This window comes from Hipposideros armiger, unplaced genomic scaffold (genome assembly GCF_001890085.2).
Source record: "Hipposideros armiger isolate ML-2016 unplaced genomic scaffold, ASM189008v1 scaffold_230, whole genome shotgun sequence".
Taxonomy (NCBI): Eukaryota; Metazoa; Chordata; class Mammalia; order Chiroptera; family Hipposideridae; genus Hipposideros; species Hipposideros armiger.
The window spans coordinates 1,402,930-1,415,868 of NW_017731580.1; the positions used below are offsets into that span (position 1 = coordinate 1,402,930).

The following is a 12,939-nucleotide window of genomic DNA, read 5'->3' on the forward strand; positions in this document are numbered from 1 at the left end:
CCTTTAATTCCATGAAGAAATATGTGTCCATTTTTACTGCACTTAATCTGTTTAGTGTACCATTTTTGAACAAGTGTACCATTTGTTAACATCTCAAGATATTTAGATGACAAAGATTATTTGTTAGTAATAGATGAAACCAACTGCTTCGATGGGTCACGTGCTTCCTGCATGTGCCTGCCTGATGGCGGCGTCTCGCGTTAACGCTGGTCCCTTTGTTCAGGCCCGGCACTACATGCAGATGCTGCCCAAGGAGAAGCAGCCGGTGGCTGGCTCAGAGGGGGCGCAGTACCGGAAGAAGCAGCTGGCCAAGCAGCTCCCCGCACACGACCAGGACCCGTCCAAGTGCCATGAGCTGTCTCCCAAAGAGGTGAAGGAGATGGAGCAGTTTGTGAAGAAGTACAAGAGCGAGGCTCTGGGAGTAGGAGATGTCAAACTTCCCCGTGAAATGGACGCTCACGGCCCCAGCAGAGTGGACAGCCCAGGAGGGGACCGAAGCACGGCGGCCGCGGTGGGGGCCAGGGACGAGAAGTCGGCCGAGCCCAGAATTCAGTATGTGAGTAGAGCGGGCGCACCGTCGGCCCAATGGGTGTATGCTACAGGTTCTTTCCCTTTCTTTGAACCTTTTCTTGGGGCTACTCCTCTGTTTCTAAAAGGGCGTAGGTGAGGGAAATAAACTGAATGAAAATTCAGTGTAGACTGATTTTAGAGAATCATCATATTTGAAACCTCTGCCTAAGGCCAAGTTTTCTGATTACTTTTTGCGAAGTGTAATTGTGAGTTTTACGTATACATTAATGGTTAGTTAGCATCAGTGTCATTCTGGAATGCAACATACTAATCTAGAATTTGTTTCTAAACATAATTTTGGTGTTAATTGTTTGTCTCTTCCCATAAACAAGAATAGTGTATGCTTAGGTGAATTTAGTTTTGCTTGTGAGACTGTGCCTAAAATTCAAACTTAAATTTATGTGCATTTATGTTCAATCATATTTTTAAAAAATCTCCTAGAGAGGGAAATTGAAGTCTTTTTTTATACCTTGAAGAAAATAGATGAACAAAACACAAGAATTAAACTTAATATCTTTCTCAAAGATCCAATTAGCACATCAACCACTAAGGCTTAGTCCTATAAAAAAAAATTTTTTTTAAGTACTAATAAACTCTAAGGTTATCCGCTTTTAGACACGCAATTAAAATTTCGGTGAAAATTAGCTTTTTTCTGTAAATGACTTTAATTCAGGAAACAATACTCTGCTACACATAGAGTGTAAGAATTAGGTTTGAACCGCTTGGGAGATTCTGTTTCACAGAAGTACCAACACCTTAGTTGTCTACATGGACAAACTACTAATTTCAGTAGAAATTATTTCTGTTGACAGTTTCTCCAAATTTCTCCTAAAGCTGACGAGAAATGACAGCCTTATGATAACGACATTGGGTGGTTTCCCTTTCAGTCCTGCTACTGCTGCAAGCTGACTATGAAGGAAGGCGACCCAGCCATCTATGCGGAAAGAGCCGGCTACAATAAACTGTGGCACCCGGCTTGTTTCGTCTGCAGTACCTGCCGGGAACTCCTGGTCGACATGATTTATTTCTGGAAGAATGAGAAGCTGTACTGTGGCAGACATTACTGTGACAGCGAGAAGCCCCGATGTGCTGGCTGTGACGAGGTCTGTTCTCTGGGGCCACCTGCACGCAGGCTCACCTTTGTACCCCTATACTCCCCTCTTACCGTTCTAAGGCTACTTTAGCGAGACAGCAACGTGAATTAACCAAGCAGCTGTTGCTTTCTTTACATCCAAAGAAGTTCAATGAAAACACTTTTAATTTCAGTCATTCTGAGTGTTGTGTTAATTGTGTTGACTAATGAAAGATTGTCCCAAAATAGAAAAGATAGATTCTGACAAAACCAAATAGTAACCTAAGTTCAAGCTTCAGGTTGTTTTCAAGCTTCAACCCAAGAAAGTAAGTTGATACACTTGTGGATCCGAATATCCCTTATTGTCTAAAGAACCTAGCTTTGTTATTTGTAGCGAAAAGCAAACCCCATGATTCATCTTATCTTTATCCTCTTCCCAGCTGATATTCAGCAACGAGTACACCCAGGCAGAAAACCAAAACTGGCACCTGAAGCACTTCTGCTGCTTTGACTGTGACAACATCCTGGCTGGGGAAATCTACGTGATGGTGGATGACAAGCCCGTGTGCAAGCCCTGCTACGTGAAGAACCACGCTGTGGTGAGAAGTGCTCTGATGCGGTTGCCTCCACCTGCATTATGACCGACTTGGTGCCTTTATTTAAGGTCCTACAAGTGAGAACAGAAAGCACTGCTCTCAAGTAGGAAACATGATTCCTACTGTAGGCTGTTAAAATCCAGATACTTCAAAAGCAGTCCATGTACTGACCATGGGCCACCTCAAGATTTCTTATGTGTGCAGTTTATACTGTAGAGTATAGATGCTGTGTGATAATCAGATCCCCGCTGAAAAAGTGCCTTCATGAGAATGAGATTGATTGATTCTCATCATACAGATCAGATTCCATCTACATGAGGTTCCCAGAGGCTGATGACATTCTTTAGCCCCATTTCAGTGTTTATGGTTTCTGTTCATGTTACTAGACCACCCACTAGGGCTTTGTTTTTGCGGCTTGGAAACGGTACAGTGCCTATTTTTAAAAACACATACTGAATTGATTTACTATAACAAAACTTGACCTACAAATTTTGGTTTGGAGTTGGTAAATCTTAATGATTTTCCATTTACCATTCGGTTGAACTAAATCAATCTAAAGGATTTATTTACATGGGCCAAACATTCAAATATTTAATGCGAGAGCATAGTTTTTTTCTTGGGTCTACCCTATTTACACAGAGCTGCTATTGCATGATGGCCAAGAGATAGATAATTTAGATAAAGGGTAAATTTTAAAAATTAACCATATGTTGTAAATATTTATATGCAGGAAAATATGTACTAGTTAAAGATCCCCCTGAGCCATCTAGCAGAGGAGACTCTTGGCTAAGAAATAAAATGACATATTTGAATAGATCTAGCAGTATGATACTATGAAAATAAGGTTTTGGTGTCAATGCCAATTTTCAACGCTTACCAATTGTCCCCACTATAATCAGCCATTTTCTGTCAACTGCCTTATCAGTAGATCTCAAATCCTCAGTTACAGCTACTCTACTTCAGTTATTTTTGTTATTTGGATGATGGCAGTGACCTCAAATGTGGTCTTTCCACGTCCATTCTCAATCTTGTTCAAAGCCACCTTCCATAATGCTAGAAGATACTCTTTCTAAAATGCAAATTCGATCCTTCAGCTTTTGTTTACTAGATCCTGATCCTTCTTTCCTGTCTAGAAGCTTCTACTAGTTATCCAACCCAAATCCTACATCTGCACAGCACGTTACCAGCGTTTTCTAGTTTCTGCACTATTCTTTGTCTCCTGCCACGCTTGCTCCTTTGTCTGATATACCCTCCTATTACTGTTTGACCGGACTATGCCTCCACATTCCTCCACTCAGTTTAGGCTTAACACTTTTCAGAACACCCTTCCTGATTCCCTACCCCAAGCTCCACCCCTTTCTCTCTGGTTAGGCTGGCTGCCTGTCCGCTCCCACTGGGCCCAAGCATGTGTAACTGTTAATAGCACTCATCTGTCTCCTCCACAAGACTGTAAGCAGCTGGAGGGTAGAGTTTGCCTTTCTATTTCCAGCTCCTCAGTGCCTGCACCCAGGAAATGTCTAAGTGACTGACTTATGTTCTGATAGTTGTTATTTGTTTGGGGTCCACATGGCCCCTTCTTATATCTGGGGAATAGATGCTGAATCACCATGTGGCCTGATACATAATTTAGCCAAAAAACTGCTTCTCTGAATTTGTTGCAACAGTTTCTCTGCAGAAGAGGGTTGTCATGATGTATATTTATTATAGGGTCGTGTGACCTTGGTCTCAAGGGCTTGAATGTAAACTCCATGAGGGCAAGGACTTGAGTCTGCCTAGTTTTCTGTTCCGTTTCCACCACTACAACAAAACAGTAGGTACTCGGCAAATACTTATTTTATAAAGCTCTAAATCGATGAGGCTTTTAAAAAACTTTTACATTGTTATCTATTATATATTACATTTTGTATCTAATTAATGGAGAAAATTATAACCACAGACATGATTTTTACAAAAAGTGAGAATCTCTAAATTATTTAGCTTTATACTATGACATAATTTGTTTTAGAGGTTTACTTTTCTGTAAGACATACTATTGCCCTTTGCCTAATATCAAAATGAAAATGTATCTGTCTCTGAAACAAACTCCAGCTGATGGCAGAGAAAGCTATCCATGCAACAAGTTAAAAGATTTAAAATTTTGAAGATTATCTAGTTCAGGGCATTGATCTCCTTAGATCTTTTAATTGTTTTTAAAGGAGGGAGAAACAAATTATTTTTAACCTGAAGCCAAGAACTCTGCTCAAAACAGGGCATTTCTGAGGAATAAACTAACCTAGAAGGATAATGGGAAATGCACGGAGTTTTTCTCTGCATTGCCGCTGAATCCCAGTCTGAAATGGCCACCCCCAGAATTCACATCTTCAAGATTCCACAGGATCCTGCTGCCAGAGAGCTCATTACAGCAAGGGTCATTAGCTATTTCACATTATGTATGCAAATACAAGAAGTAGGAGGGCTTGAAGGAAAGAAAAACTCTAAGATTTAAGAACACAGGAAGCACATCATCCCCTAAAGGGTTTTGTAGTCCTCAGCCCTCAGGGAGGCCTGGCGAGCTTCAGAAGTATGAGGAATTAGAGATCAGTACGTTTTACCTAGGATTACATGTCATACCTCAGGGTGAATGGCAATCAAATATACAACAATAAAACTGAATTTTGTGAAACCGCAAAGCCTAAATTCTGATACCATCCCGTGTGCTCATTAGTTACTTTTTCCTTAATTTTGTGTATAGTTGAGGAATAGTTACCTCTTTTATAAATTGCAGATAAAAATGTGTGTTTTACAAGATTATAAAAAGATCCATAAATCTTATTACAGGGCTGAGATAAAAAAGGTAAATCAGATAAACCTGGGCCGAGATATAAAAGAAATAAAAAATGGAGTGTGAAGTGCTTCAGTTTACACAAGTTTAAAAATATTGAAAAATTAATATATAGAAAACTACAAAGGAGAACATTCTAAATGTACTATAAAGCTATAAAAAATGAATATACCAAAGTAAGTGTTTGCATGGTACAGCTGCCAATTAGGAGTGTGTCTGTAATTATAACACTCACTTTTGTTGTATTCAGGAATAGTATATTGATACGCAAAGAGAATATCTCCCTTGCTTTACAGGGAAGAGTAGGTTGGCATAATGTGTGAATTAAGCAGCTACAATATCTGTACTTAGAAGCCATGCATCTCTTAAAAATTTGGAAACTATATTGCAGGCCTGAAATGGAGATTTGCAACAAGGCGTCACTTCACACCCGAACCAGTCTACCCACTGAGTAGCAGCCACATTTTGAGGTCTTTTCAAGTACGGAGGCTCAGGCTAACTAACCCTCCTCAACCCACCCAGCCTTCATCTCTCAGTGACTCCTGACAATCACATAAAGAGACCAAGAGTGCTGAAGCTTGTCACTTCCATGTAATGCTGGACAACCTGGTTGGTGTCTTCACTTGCTGTAAAATACTGAAAACAAAAACATTAGATTGTCACATTCACTCAGAACATGCATAAACAAGAAGGCACATGAACTAGTGTTTTGCAGATAGCTGGGTAGTTTCGCTTTTTGCTCTAATGAGGGTTATTCAGTTATTTTCTCCATAGACATGAATAGCAGTGAAGAAAATCATGTGTATTTGAGGGTGTGATGTGTCTATGTCATATATATGTTTGTATATAACATGCATATACACTGAATGGTATAGGGAATGTAAGTATTAATGTTGTCCAATATTAGATAATACATAATTTTTTACTAATGGCAGAACAGAAGCCGATTAACTACAAATTATAATTTTAGTGCAAACTAATTACTCTCACTGTCAGTGTTTTTAATTGAGTCTTTAATTACATGGAGCATGACTTTCATTTACTACTGTCTAGAAATTAGTGGTGTTAATAATCTCATGTGTCATAGGTAAGTGATAAAATTACTGCAAAGCTTTAATGAGAGAGGAAAAGTCTTTTTTTAAGACTTTTTTTTAGAGCAGTTTTATGTTTACAACAAAATTGAAAGGCAGATAGAGATTTCTCATATGCCCCCTGCCCCACACAGGCATAGCCTCCCTCATTATCACTGTCACTCACCAGAGTGGGACATTTGTTTCCAAGGATGAACCTACATTGACACATCAATCGCCCAAAGTCCATAGTTCATCTAAGGGTTCACTCTTGGTCTTGTGCATTCTGTGGGTTTGGACAGTGTATAGGACGGACAAATTTTACACACACACAGACCATGTACACACACACCCCGACACACACACATACACACACGCTGTTATACTAGCATACAGAGGCGCTTCACTGCCCTACAAGTCCCCTGTGCTCGCCTGTTCGTCTCTCCCACCTCCTGCCACCTGCCCCACCCCTCGCAACCACTGATCTTTGTATCGTCTCAGTAGTTCTGCCTTTTCCAGAATGTCATAGTTGGAATTATACAGTAAAGTAGCCTTTTCATCTGGCTGCTTTCACTTAGTCATATGCTTTTACGCTTCCTCCATATCTTTTCATGACTTGATGGCTCATTTCTGTTTAGCCGTGAATAATATTCCAACGTCTGGAGGGATCACAGCTTATTTACCCATTCCATTCACCTATGAGGGACATCTGTGCTTCCAATTTGGCAGTGATGGATAAAGCTGCTGTAACCACCCAGGTGCAGGATTTTGAGTAGATATTAGTTGTCAACTCCTGTCTTCAAGACGAAAGAATGTGATTCTTGGATTGTGCGATATGAGTGTGTTTACTTGTTAAGAAACCGCCCAGCTGCCCTCCAAACTGGCTGCACCATTTGCGTCCCTGCCAGCCGTGGGTGAGAATCCCTGTGGCTCCACGTCCTCCAGCACTTGGCATTGTAGGAAAATCATAACCTTTTATATAATTACTAGTGTGTAATCTAACAGAATATGCTGGAGCCAAGCGCACTGCTCTGGGGCTCCATCAAGACGCTGTGCCTTTCAGCAGCACCACAGGGCATCCGTCACCTGCTCATTCCCTCGGCGCTCAGCACAGACCCCCACCCGGAGCTGTGGGCTGCGGACACTGATCAGCAGGGCACTCATTCCCTCCTTCTGTGTCCCTCCAGGTGTGCCAGGGCTGCCACAATGCCATCGACCCCGAGGTGCAGCGGGTGAGCTACAACAACTTCAGCTGGCACGCGGCTGCCGAGTGCTTCCTGTGCTCCTGCTGCAGCAAGTGCCTCCTCGGGCAGAAGTTCATGCCGGTGGAGGGCATGGTCTTCTGCTCCGTGGAGTGTAAGAAGATGATGTCCTAAGGGGAAGCCCTGCCCAGAGCAGCCGGGCCCGGCCCACAGGGCTGCGCGGCTACTGTAACATTGCAATTTGGAAAAATAAATAGAAGAAAAGAAACTACATGGGAGCCAGAAGATTTTGTTAAGCATCTTTCTTTCCTGGTTTTCCTTATCCATTTTTTTTTCATCTCATCATTTACAACCTGTTTTAAGCATTTGATTTTAAAAACAGCAAAGAATTTTATTGCTCTAGCTTTCCAAATCTAAACTCTTTGCGTTGGAAGCTTGGGTTTAATTACTCTTTGTCCTCATCCACCTTGTGCCAAAGTATATATGAAACACTTAAAAGTTAGTGTGCTGAATGAGAAGATGAGCATTTCTAGTTCCATATTCGCGATTCCCTCTAGTATGAAGTGAAAAGGAAATGAAACATTCCCTAACGCCAAGGCTGTCCACTTATGGCCTCTTCGTAGTCACTGAACTTTGTAGTGACACACAGTGAATTCTTCTGACAGGGAAACAGACGCAGCCTCGGATGGAGAGCTCTTATCATTTTCATCCTAGGCCCTCGCCATTTCCTCATTGAGGCAGAGGGGGCTTCATTGCATTGCGTTTCTCTTCGCCTTCATTTACCCTGCCTCTCAGTGTTCTCTTTGTAAGCTGGTGACCTCCATCTGTGGCCTTGAGTATTTTATTGTCACATGTGGCATCCACACTTTTTACTTCTATAGATGACTTTTGGCTTGGACATAAAAGCCAAGCTGTTCATTTATATCATATTTTCAATCCAAAGAACACGTATACTTTTTATACCCAAGAAACTATAACCTGTACCGATTGCACTTGCCTGACGTGGTGTGGGTAGATGTTTTTTGCATGGTTTTTATTCTTTTCTAATGGATACTGTACCGTGATGCTTCTAAGCCTCTTCATGGGTATATCGAATGTCCTCTTCACCTATATACTGCCATCCTTAGGTATTCCTAATGTTTATTTTTCCCTATGTACTTTCATACACTATGCACTATAAAAATGAAATGTAATGAATGATATGTATATTATTCAAAATAAAATCTCACTTTAATAATTGCACTTTTCATATCTTTTTGAGAGAAAAAAAATCCTTCTGCAATTAAACACTTGTTACAGCAGGGGGCGCCAGCTCCAAGGATTAAAATTGACCCAGCCGGAAATTAAGGCTGTTTCTGACAAGACAGAACAGAAACTAGGCTTTTCGTTTTGATGAGAGGATAAGTTTTATGAAACTTTAAAGTAAATCAAGGCATTTAAGTTGTTTTCAAGGCATGTGGGAGTTTTTTTAAAAAAAAGGAAAATGTCATTTAACTGAAGTTTGGGAAAACTATTGAGGTGAAGTTAACAAGTATTATACTCAAATTGCAATTCTATTTGGTTTTCTAAGAATTTTTTCATGGCAATCTATTGTGAAAAGGAAGCAAATATGGAATCATAGTAAATTCATTCTTCCTAATATTAGCAAATCATGAGACTTATTCCCTCAGTGTGAAGTATTTCTGTCATAGAGGGAATAACAGTTTTCTTGACACATACCCAGAATAATTTGATTTTTATTTTATGTTTTTTCAGTTCTTATTTGTTTGGCTGATAGTGCTTCTTCTTAAATTCCACCACCACTACCACCGCCAGACATGGCTAAGTGGGAATACATTGAAACAATTCCCCTGCCTGCTAACATGGCCACTCTTCATATATTTGCCTGCCTGGCCTCCATTCTCATGGGGCTGAGGTAGAATCAGATTGTTTTGGAGAGTACACAAAATTTGATCAAATCCATAATTTACTACCAAAGATTGTAATTGCATGTATATTAGGCATTTCCTAGAAAAATAAACTACTTTGCCTGGGAGATAAACAGAACCACTAGGTTTGACTATTCTGATTTATTTTTAGATTGGCCTTGTAATACAAGAGAATGAACTCTCTGTGTGAGAGATTTTGAAGTTCTTTGCCATTTTTGTTCTATTAAAAAAATAAAAATAAAAACTTTCAAATACTTGGTCCTATAAACACTTAAGAGAATAAGATGGTTACTAGATTGGTTAAATCCTTCCCTTGCAATGTGAAAAGAGAGAGAAGTAATAAAAGTCTTTATCTAGATTCATGCATTTCTTTTTCTTCAAAAGTAGATAATGAAGAATAACCTTTTGTTCTACTTAGTTCCTGTTGGTCAGTAAATGGAAATCTTTGCCATTCCAAATCCCATGTAAATTCTGTTTTTCAGAGATACAGCTTTACCTTTTGTATTCAACACAGCAGGCATTTAACAGTCACATCTGTGCAGTCAGCAGGAGAGACCCTCACCCTGGGAGAACTGTGCTGGGAGGGAGGGGATACCAGTATAGGAAACACGATGGAGGCACCAGAAAGCAAGAAACCACCATCTTGGATATTAGAAGGGATAATGATGACTTCTGATTCTGTCATCCCCTAATCAGCAGTGGGTACTTGAGAACAGGAGGGGTTGGATAAGAAGAAAGAGGGTAGATATTTCTTTCCTGAGACCCAGGAAATTCAAAAGAGATTTTGACACATCATCAGTTGCTGAAGTATATTGAAGCAACACATTTATCATCTTATTGGAACAGACCATATTAGAGTGATTAATCACGAACTCATTCTCAGAAGTGCACATATCTCATTCATCTCTAAGCAGAATTTTGCTCAGAGCCCTTGGATACAGTTATAGTTTTGAGAAATCAGTCGATTTCGGTTATTTAATCCCGTTAAGAAATACCGGATGCTCAAGAGACTCACTGGTATCTTTGTATTTTATTTTTTTGGAAATGAGGGACTGACGGCTGTTTTTCCTTTAATCAACCTTAGCTGATACTTCTATGACTCAAGCCTTCAAGCACACATCTCCAAATCTGACTTTGAAGTATTTCAGCCTAATTTCACCAAAGCCAAAAGATTCACTATTGACTCATTTTTAAGGAATTTCCAACACGCAGTGTTTAAGCTCATCCAACTTCACCATGGTTACCAAAGACACACCACCACCCAAGATCAGTATTACGCCTTTGTTTCAAGATACCCTGGCAGATCTGAACTTGTTCACTTACTTCCTCAGAAAACTTATGACTCCGGTAATTTCTCCATAAAATAGCACTTTACCACAAATTCTTATGAGATTCTCTCTGCCCCTCCCTGACCTCCCCTGATTTAAGTGCTCAATGACAACTTTGATGATTATACTGAATACTCACATATGAAAAGGACTCATTGTGCCAGGGTACATGGGTGTGTTTTGAATATTCAACTTGAAACACATTCTTGCTCGACTAATAGAATCTTTTCATATATTTACTAGATGTTTAAATAGCTTTAGCTAATTATTTTGTCTCCTCCTAGGGAATAACAGGCCATTGTCGTTTCCGTTTAACTTGATAATGTATTTGGAGACACTCAAAACAAGATATCATTAACATTTTATACTTGCTTTGAATGGCATTTCATGCTGACATTTATGCAGGCTGCTATTGATTTTTCTTCAATGATACTTCTCCCCAGGATATCCTGACCTTCGGACAGTAACAGCAACAACTTGTACCCAGTTGTCTTTACTAGAGTCAGTCATTACTGAATGCAGAGACATTAGAGTTGATGTCACCAGAAATACTGACTGGGAAGGCATTTTGATGTAGTTAAAAGGAGGAGGAGGGCTGGGTTTAGGAGCCTAGGGACCTTCTGGCTAAGTTGCCTGATTCTCCTCCTCCTCAGAGTTACAGCTGAGTGGGATGGAGGACACGATGGTTGAATTTGAGGAGTCTAGGAAATAGGCCTAAATACAGGGTGGACATCTATGAATACACTGACATCATCAAGAATAATAACAGGGGAAATGGTGAAGAGACGAGTGAGCCAGAGGCTAAAGTTATCCAAAAAAAATGTGAAGGAGTGTCCTGGAGTTTGATAGAAGATGGCAACTAAGGAGAGGAATGACTGGTGAAGCCTGAGGCCCTGCACTATACTTCAAAGAGCTTCGATGGTTAGGAAATGAAAAAGGAATGAGTGGAAATAACAGTGCAGAATGAGTAAGACACCGGCCTCTCAGGCACTGTGAAATGCCCACACGGGAGAAATAATAGCTGGCCTCTACATCAGAGTGCGACATACAGAGGAAATAGAGACCTTGAGGGGTAACAGAGTACCAGCAGGAGCCAGGAGATGACGAGGTCATCCGACTGGAGTACAGGAATACAATTGTATTCGTATTTATTCCCCTGGAACCCAATAGAGCGCTTAACACATGATATGTGCCTCCAAAATGGTGAATAACGTAACAAAATGAATGACCGTATTTTGCTGTGTATAATGTGCTCCTGTGTATAATGCCCACCCACGTTTTTGGACCAAACATTGAGGGGAAAAAAAGTTTTGTTATAAGTTTTTAATTCAAATTTTTATTTGTTTACATTTAGGTACTGGGTTTTTTGGTATTATAAGGGAATTTTAGCATTTTTTTACCATTCTGGTACAAGAAATTTTATGTAACAAATAATTACAAAACACAAGAACAAATACAAGACACAAGAAATTTTATGCACCAGTAACAAATTTACTATATTTACGCAGGCCAAGACCTCTTCGTCAATGCAAGTTCAATGTAAGTTCAACAAAACCGATGATCATATTCCAGGGTATTATTTTGCATATGGATATCGTTATTGATTTCTAGAGTTACACTTTTGACTCATAAGCATAAATAAAATAATTAAAAACATTTATATAGATACGGAATTAGTACTACCCATGTATGACACACATCGTTGTTTTTCCCTCACAAATTTGGGCAAAACTGTGCGCATTATACACAACAAAATATGGTAAGTGACATCTGCATAAGCCATTAGAACCAGGTAAGAGTTTTACTAGTCACGATGAAATTTATTTGGTCTAAAGAATGGAGCAGTAGAACAACTATAGCTCAGTTGCTTTAAATTTTAAAAAGTTGAACGTTTTGGGGTGGCCTAGTAGCTCAGTTGGTTAGAGTGTGCTCTGAACAACAAGGTTGCCAGTTTGATTCCCCCATGGGATGGTGGGCTGTATCCCCACAACTAGACTGAAAACGGCAACTGGACTTGGAGCTGAGCAGCGCCCTCCACAACTAGATTGAAGGACAATGACTTGACTTGGAGATGATGGGTCCTGGAAAAAACACACTGTTACCCAATAAAAATTTAAAAAAAAAATTGAATGTTGAATTTTTTAAATGCTGATACAAGGATCAAAGTGCATTGCCCTCTGCAATCTTATTAAAATTTCCTCTTCTGTCCTATCTGCTTTCCTCACTCCAGCTGCTATCTCCACAAGTTCCCCAAACCTCAATCTTGCTCAGCTTCTTTTGTACTCTGACATCTCCACTTCTCTTCATTGCTTCATTCATTCATTCACTCACTCATTCAGTCAATCAGTATTT

At 39.9% G+C, this 12,939-nt stretch overlaps 1 protein-coding gene across 1 annotated transcript in view; it reads left to right on the plus strand.

The window, feature by feature from the left end:
- Positions 1-8,573, plus strand: part of TES (testin LIM domain protein) — a 27,962-nt gene extending 19,389 nt beyond the window's left edge. The window contains exons 3-6 of the mRNA XM_019654757.1: positions 222-556; positions 1,458-1,673; positions 2,083-2,241; positions 7,317-8,573. Of these exons, the coding sequence (XP_019510302.1) occupies positions 236-556; positions 1,458-1,673; positions 2,083-2,241; positions 7,317-7,505 (885 nt within the window). The 5' untranslated portion in view covers positions 222-235 and the 3' untranslated portion in view covers positions 7,506-8,573. The remainder of the gene's footprint in view (positions 1-221; positions 557-1,457; positions 1,674-2,082; positions 2,242-7,316) is intronic.
- Positions 8,574-12,939: the final 4,366 nt, after the last annotated feature.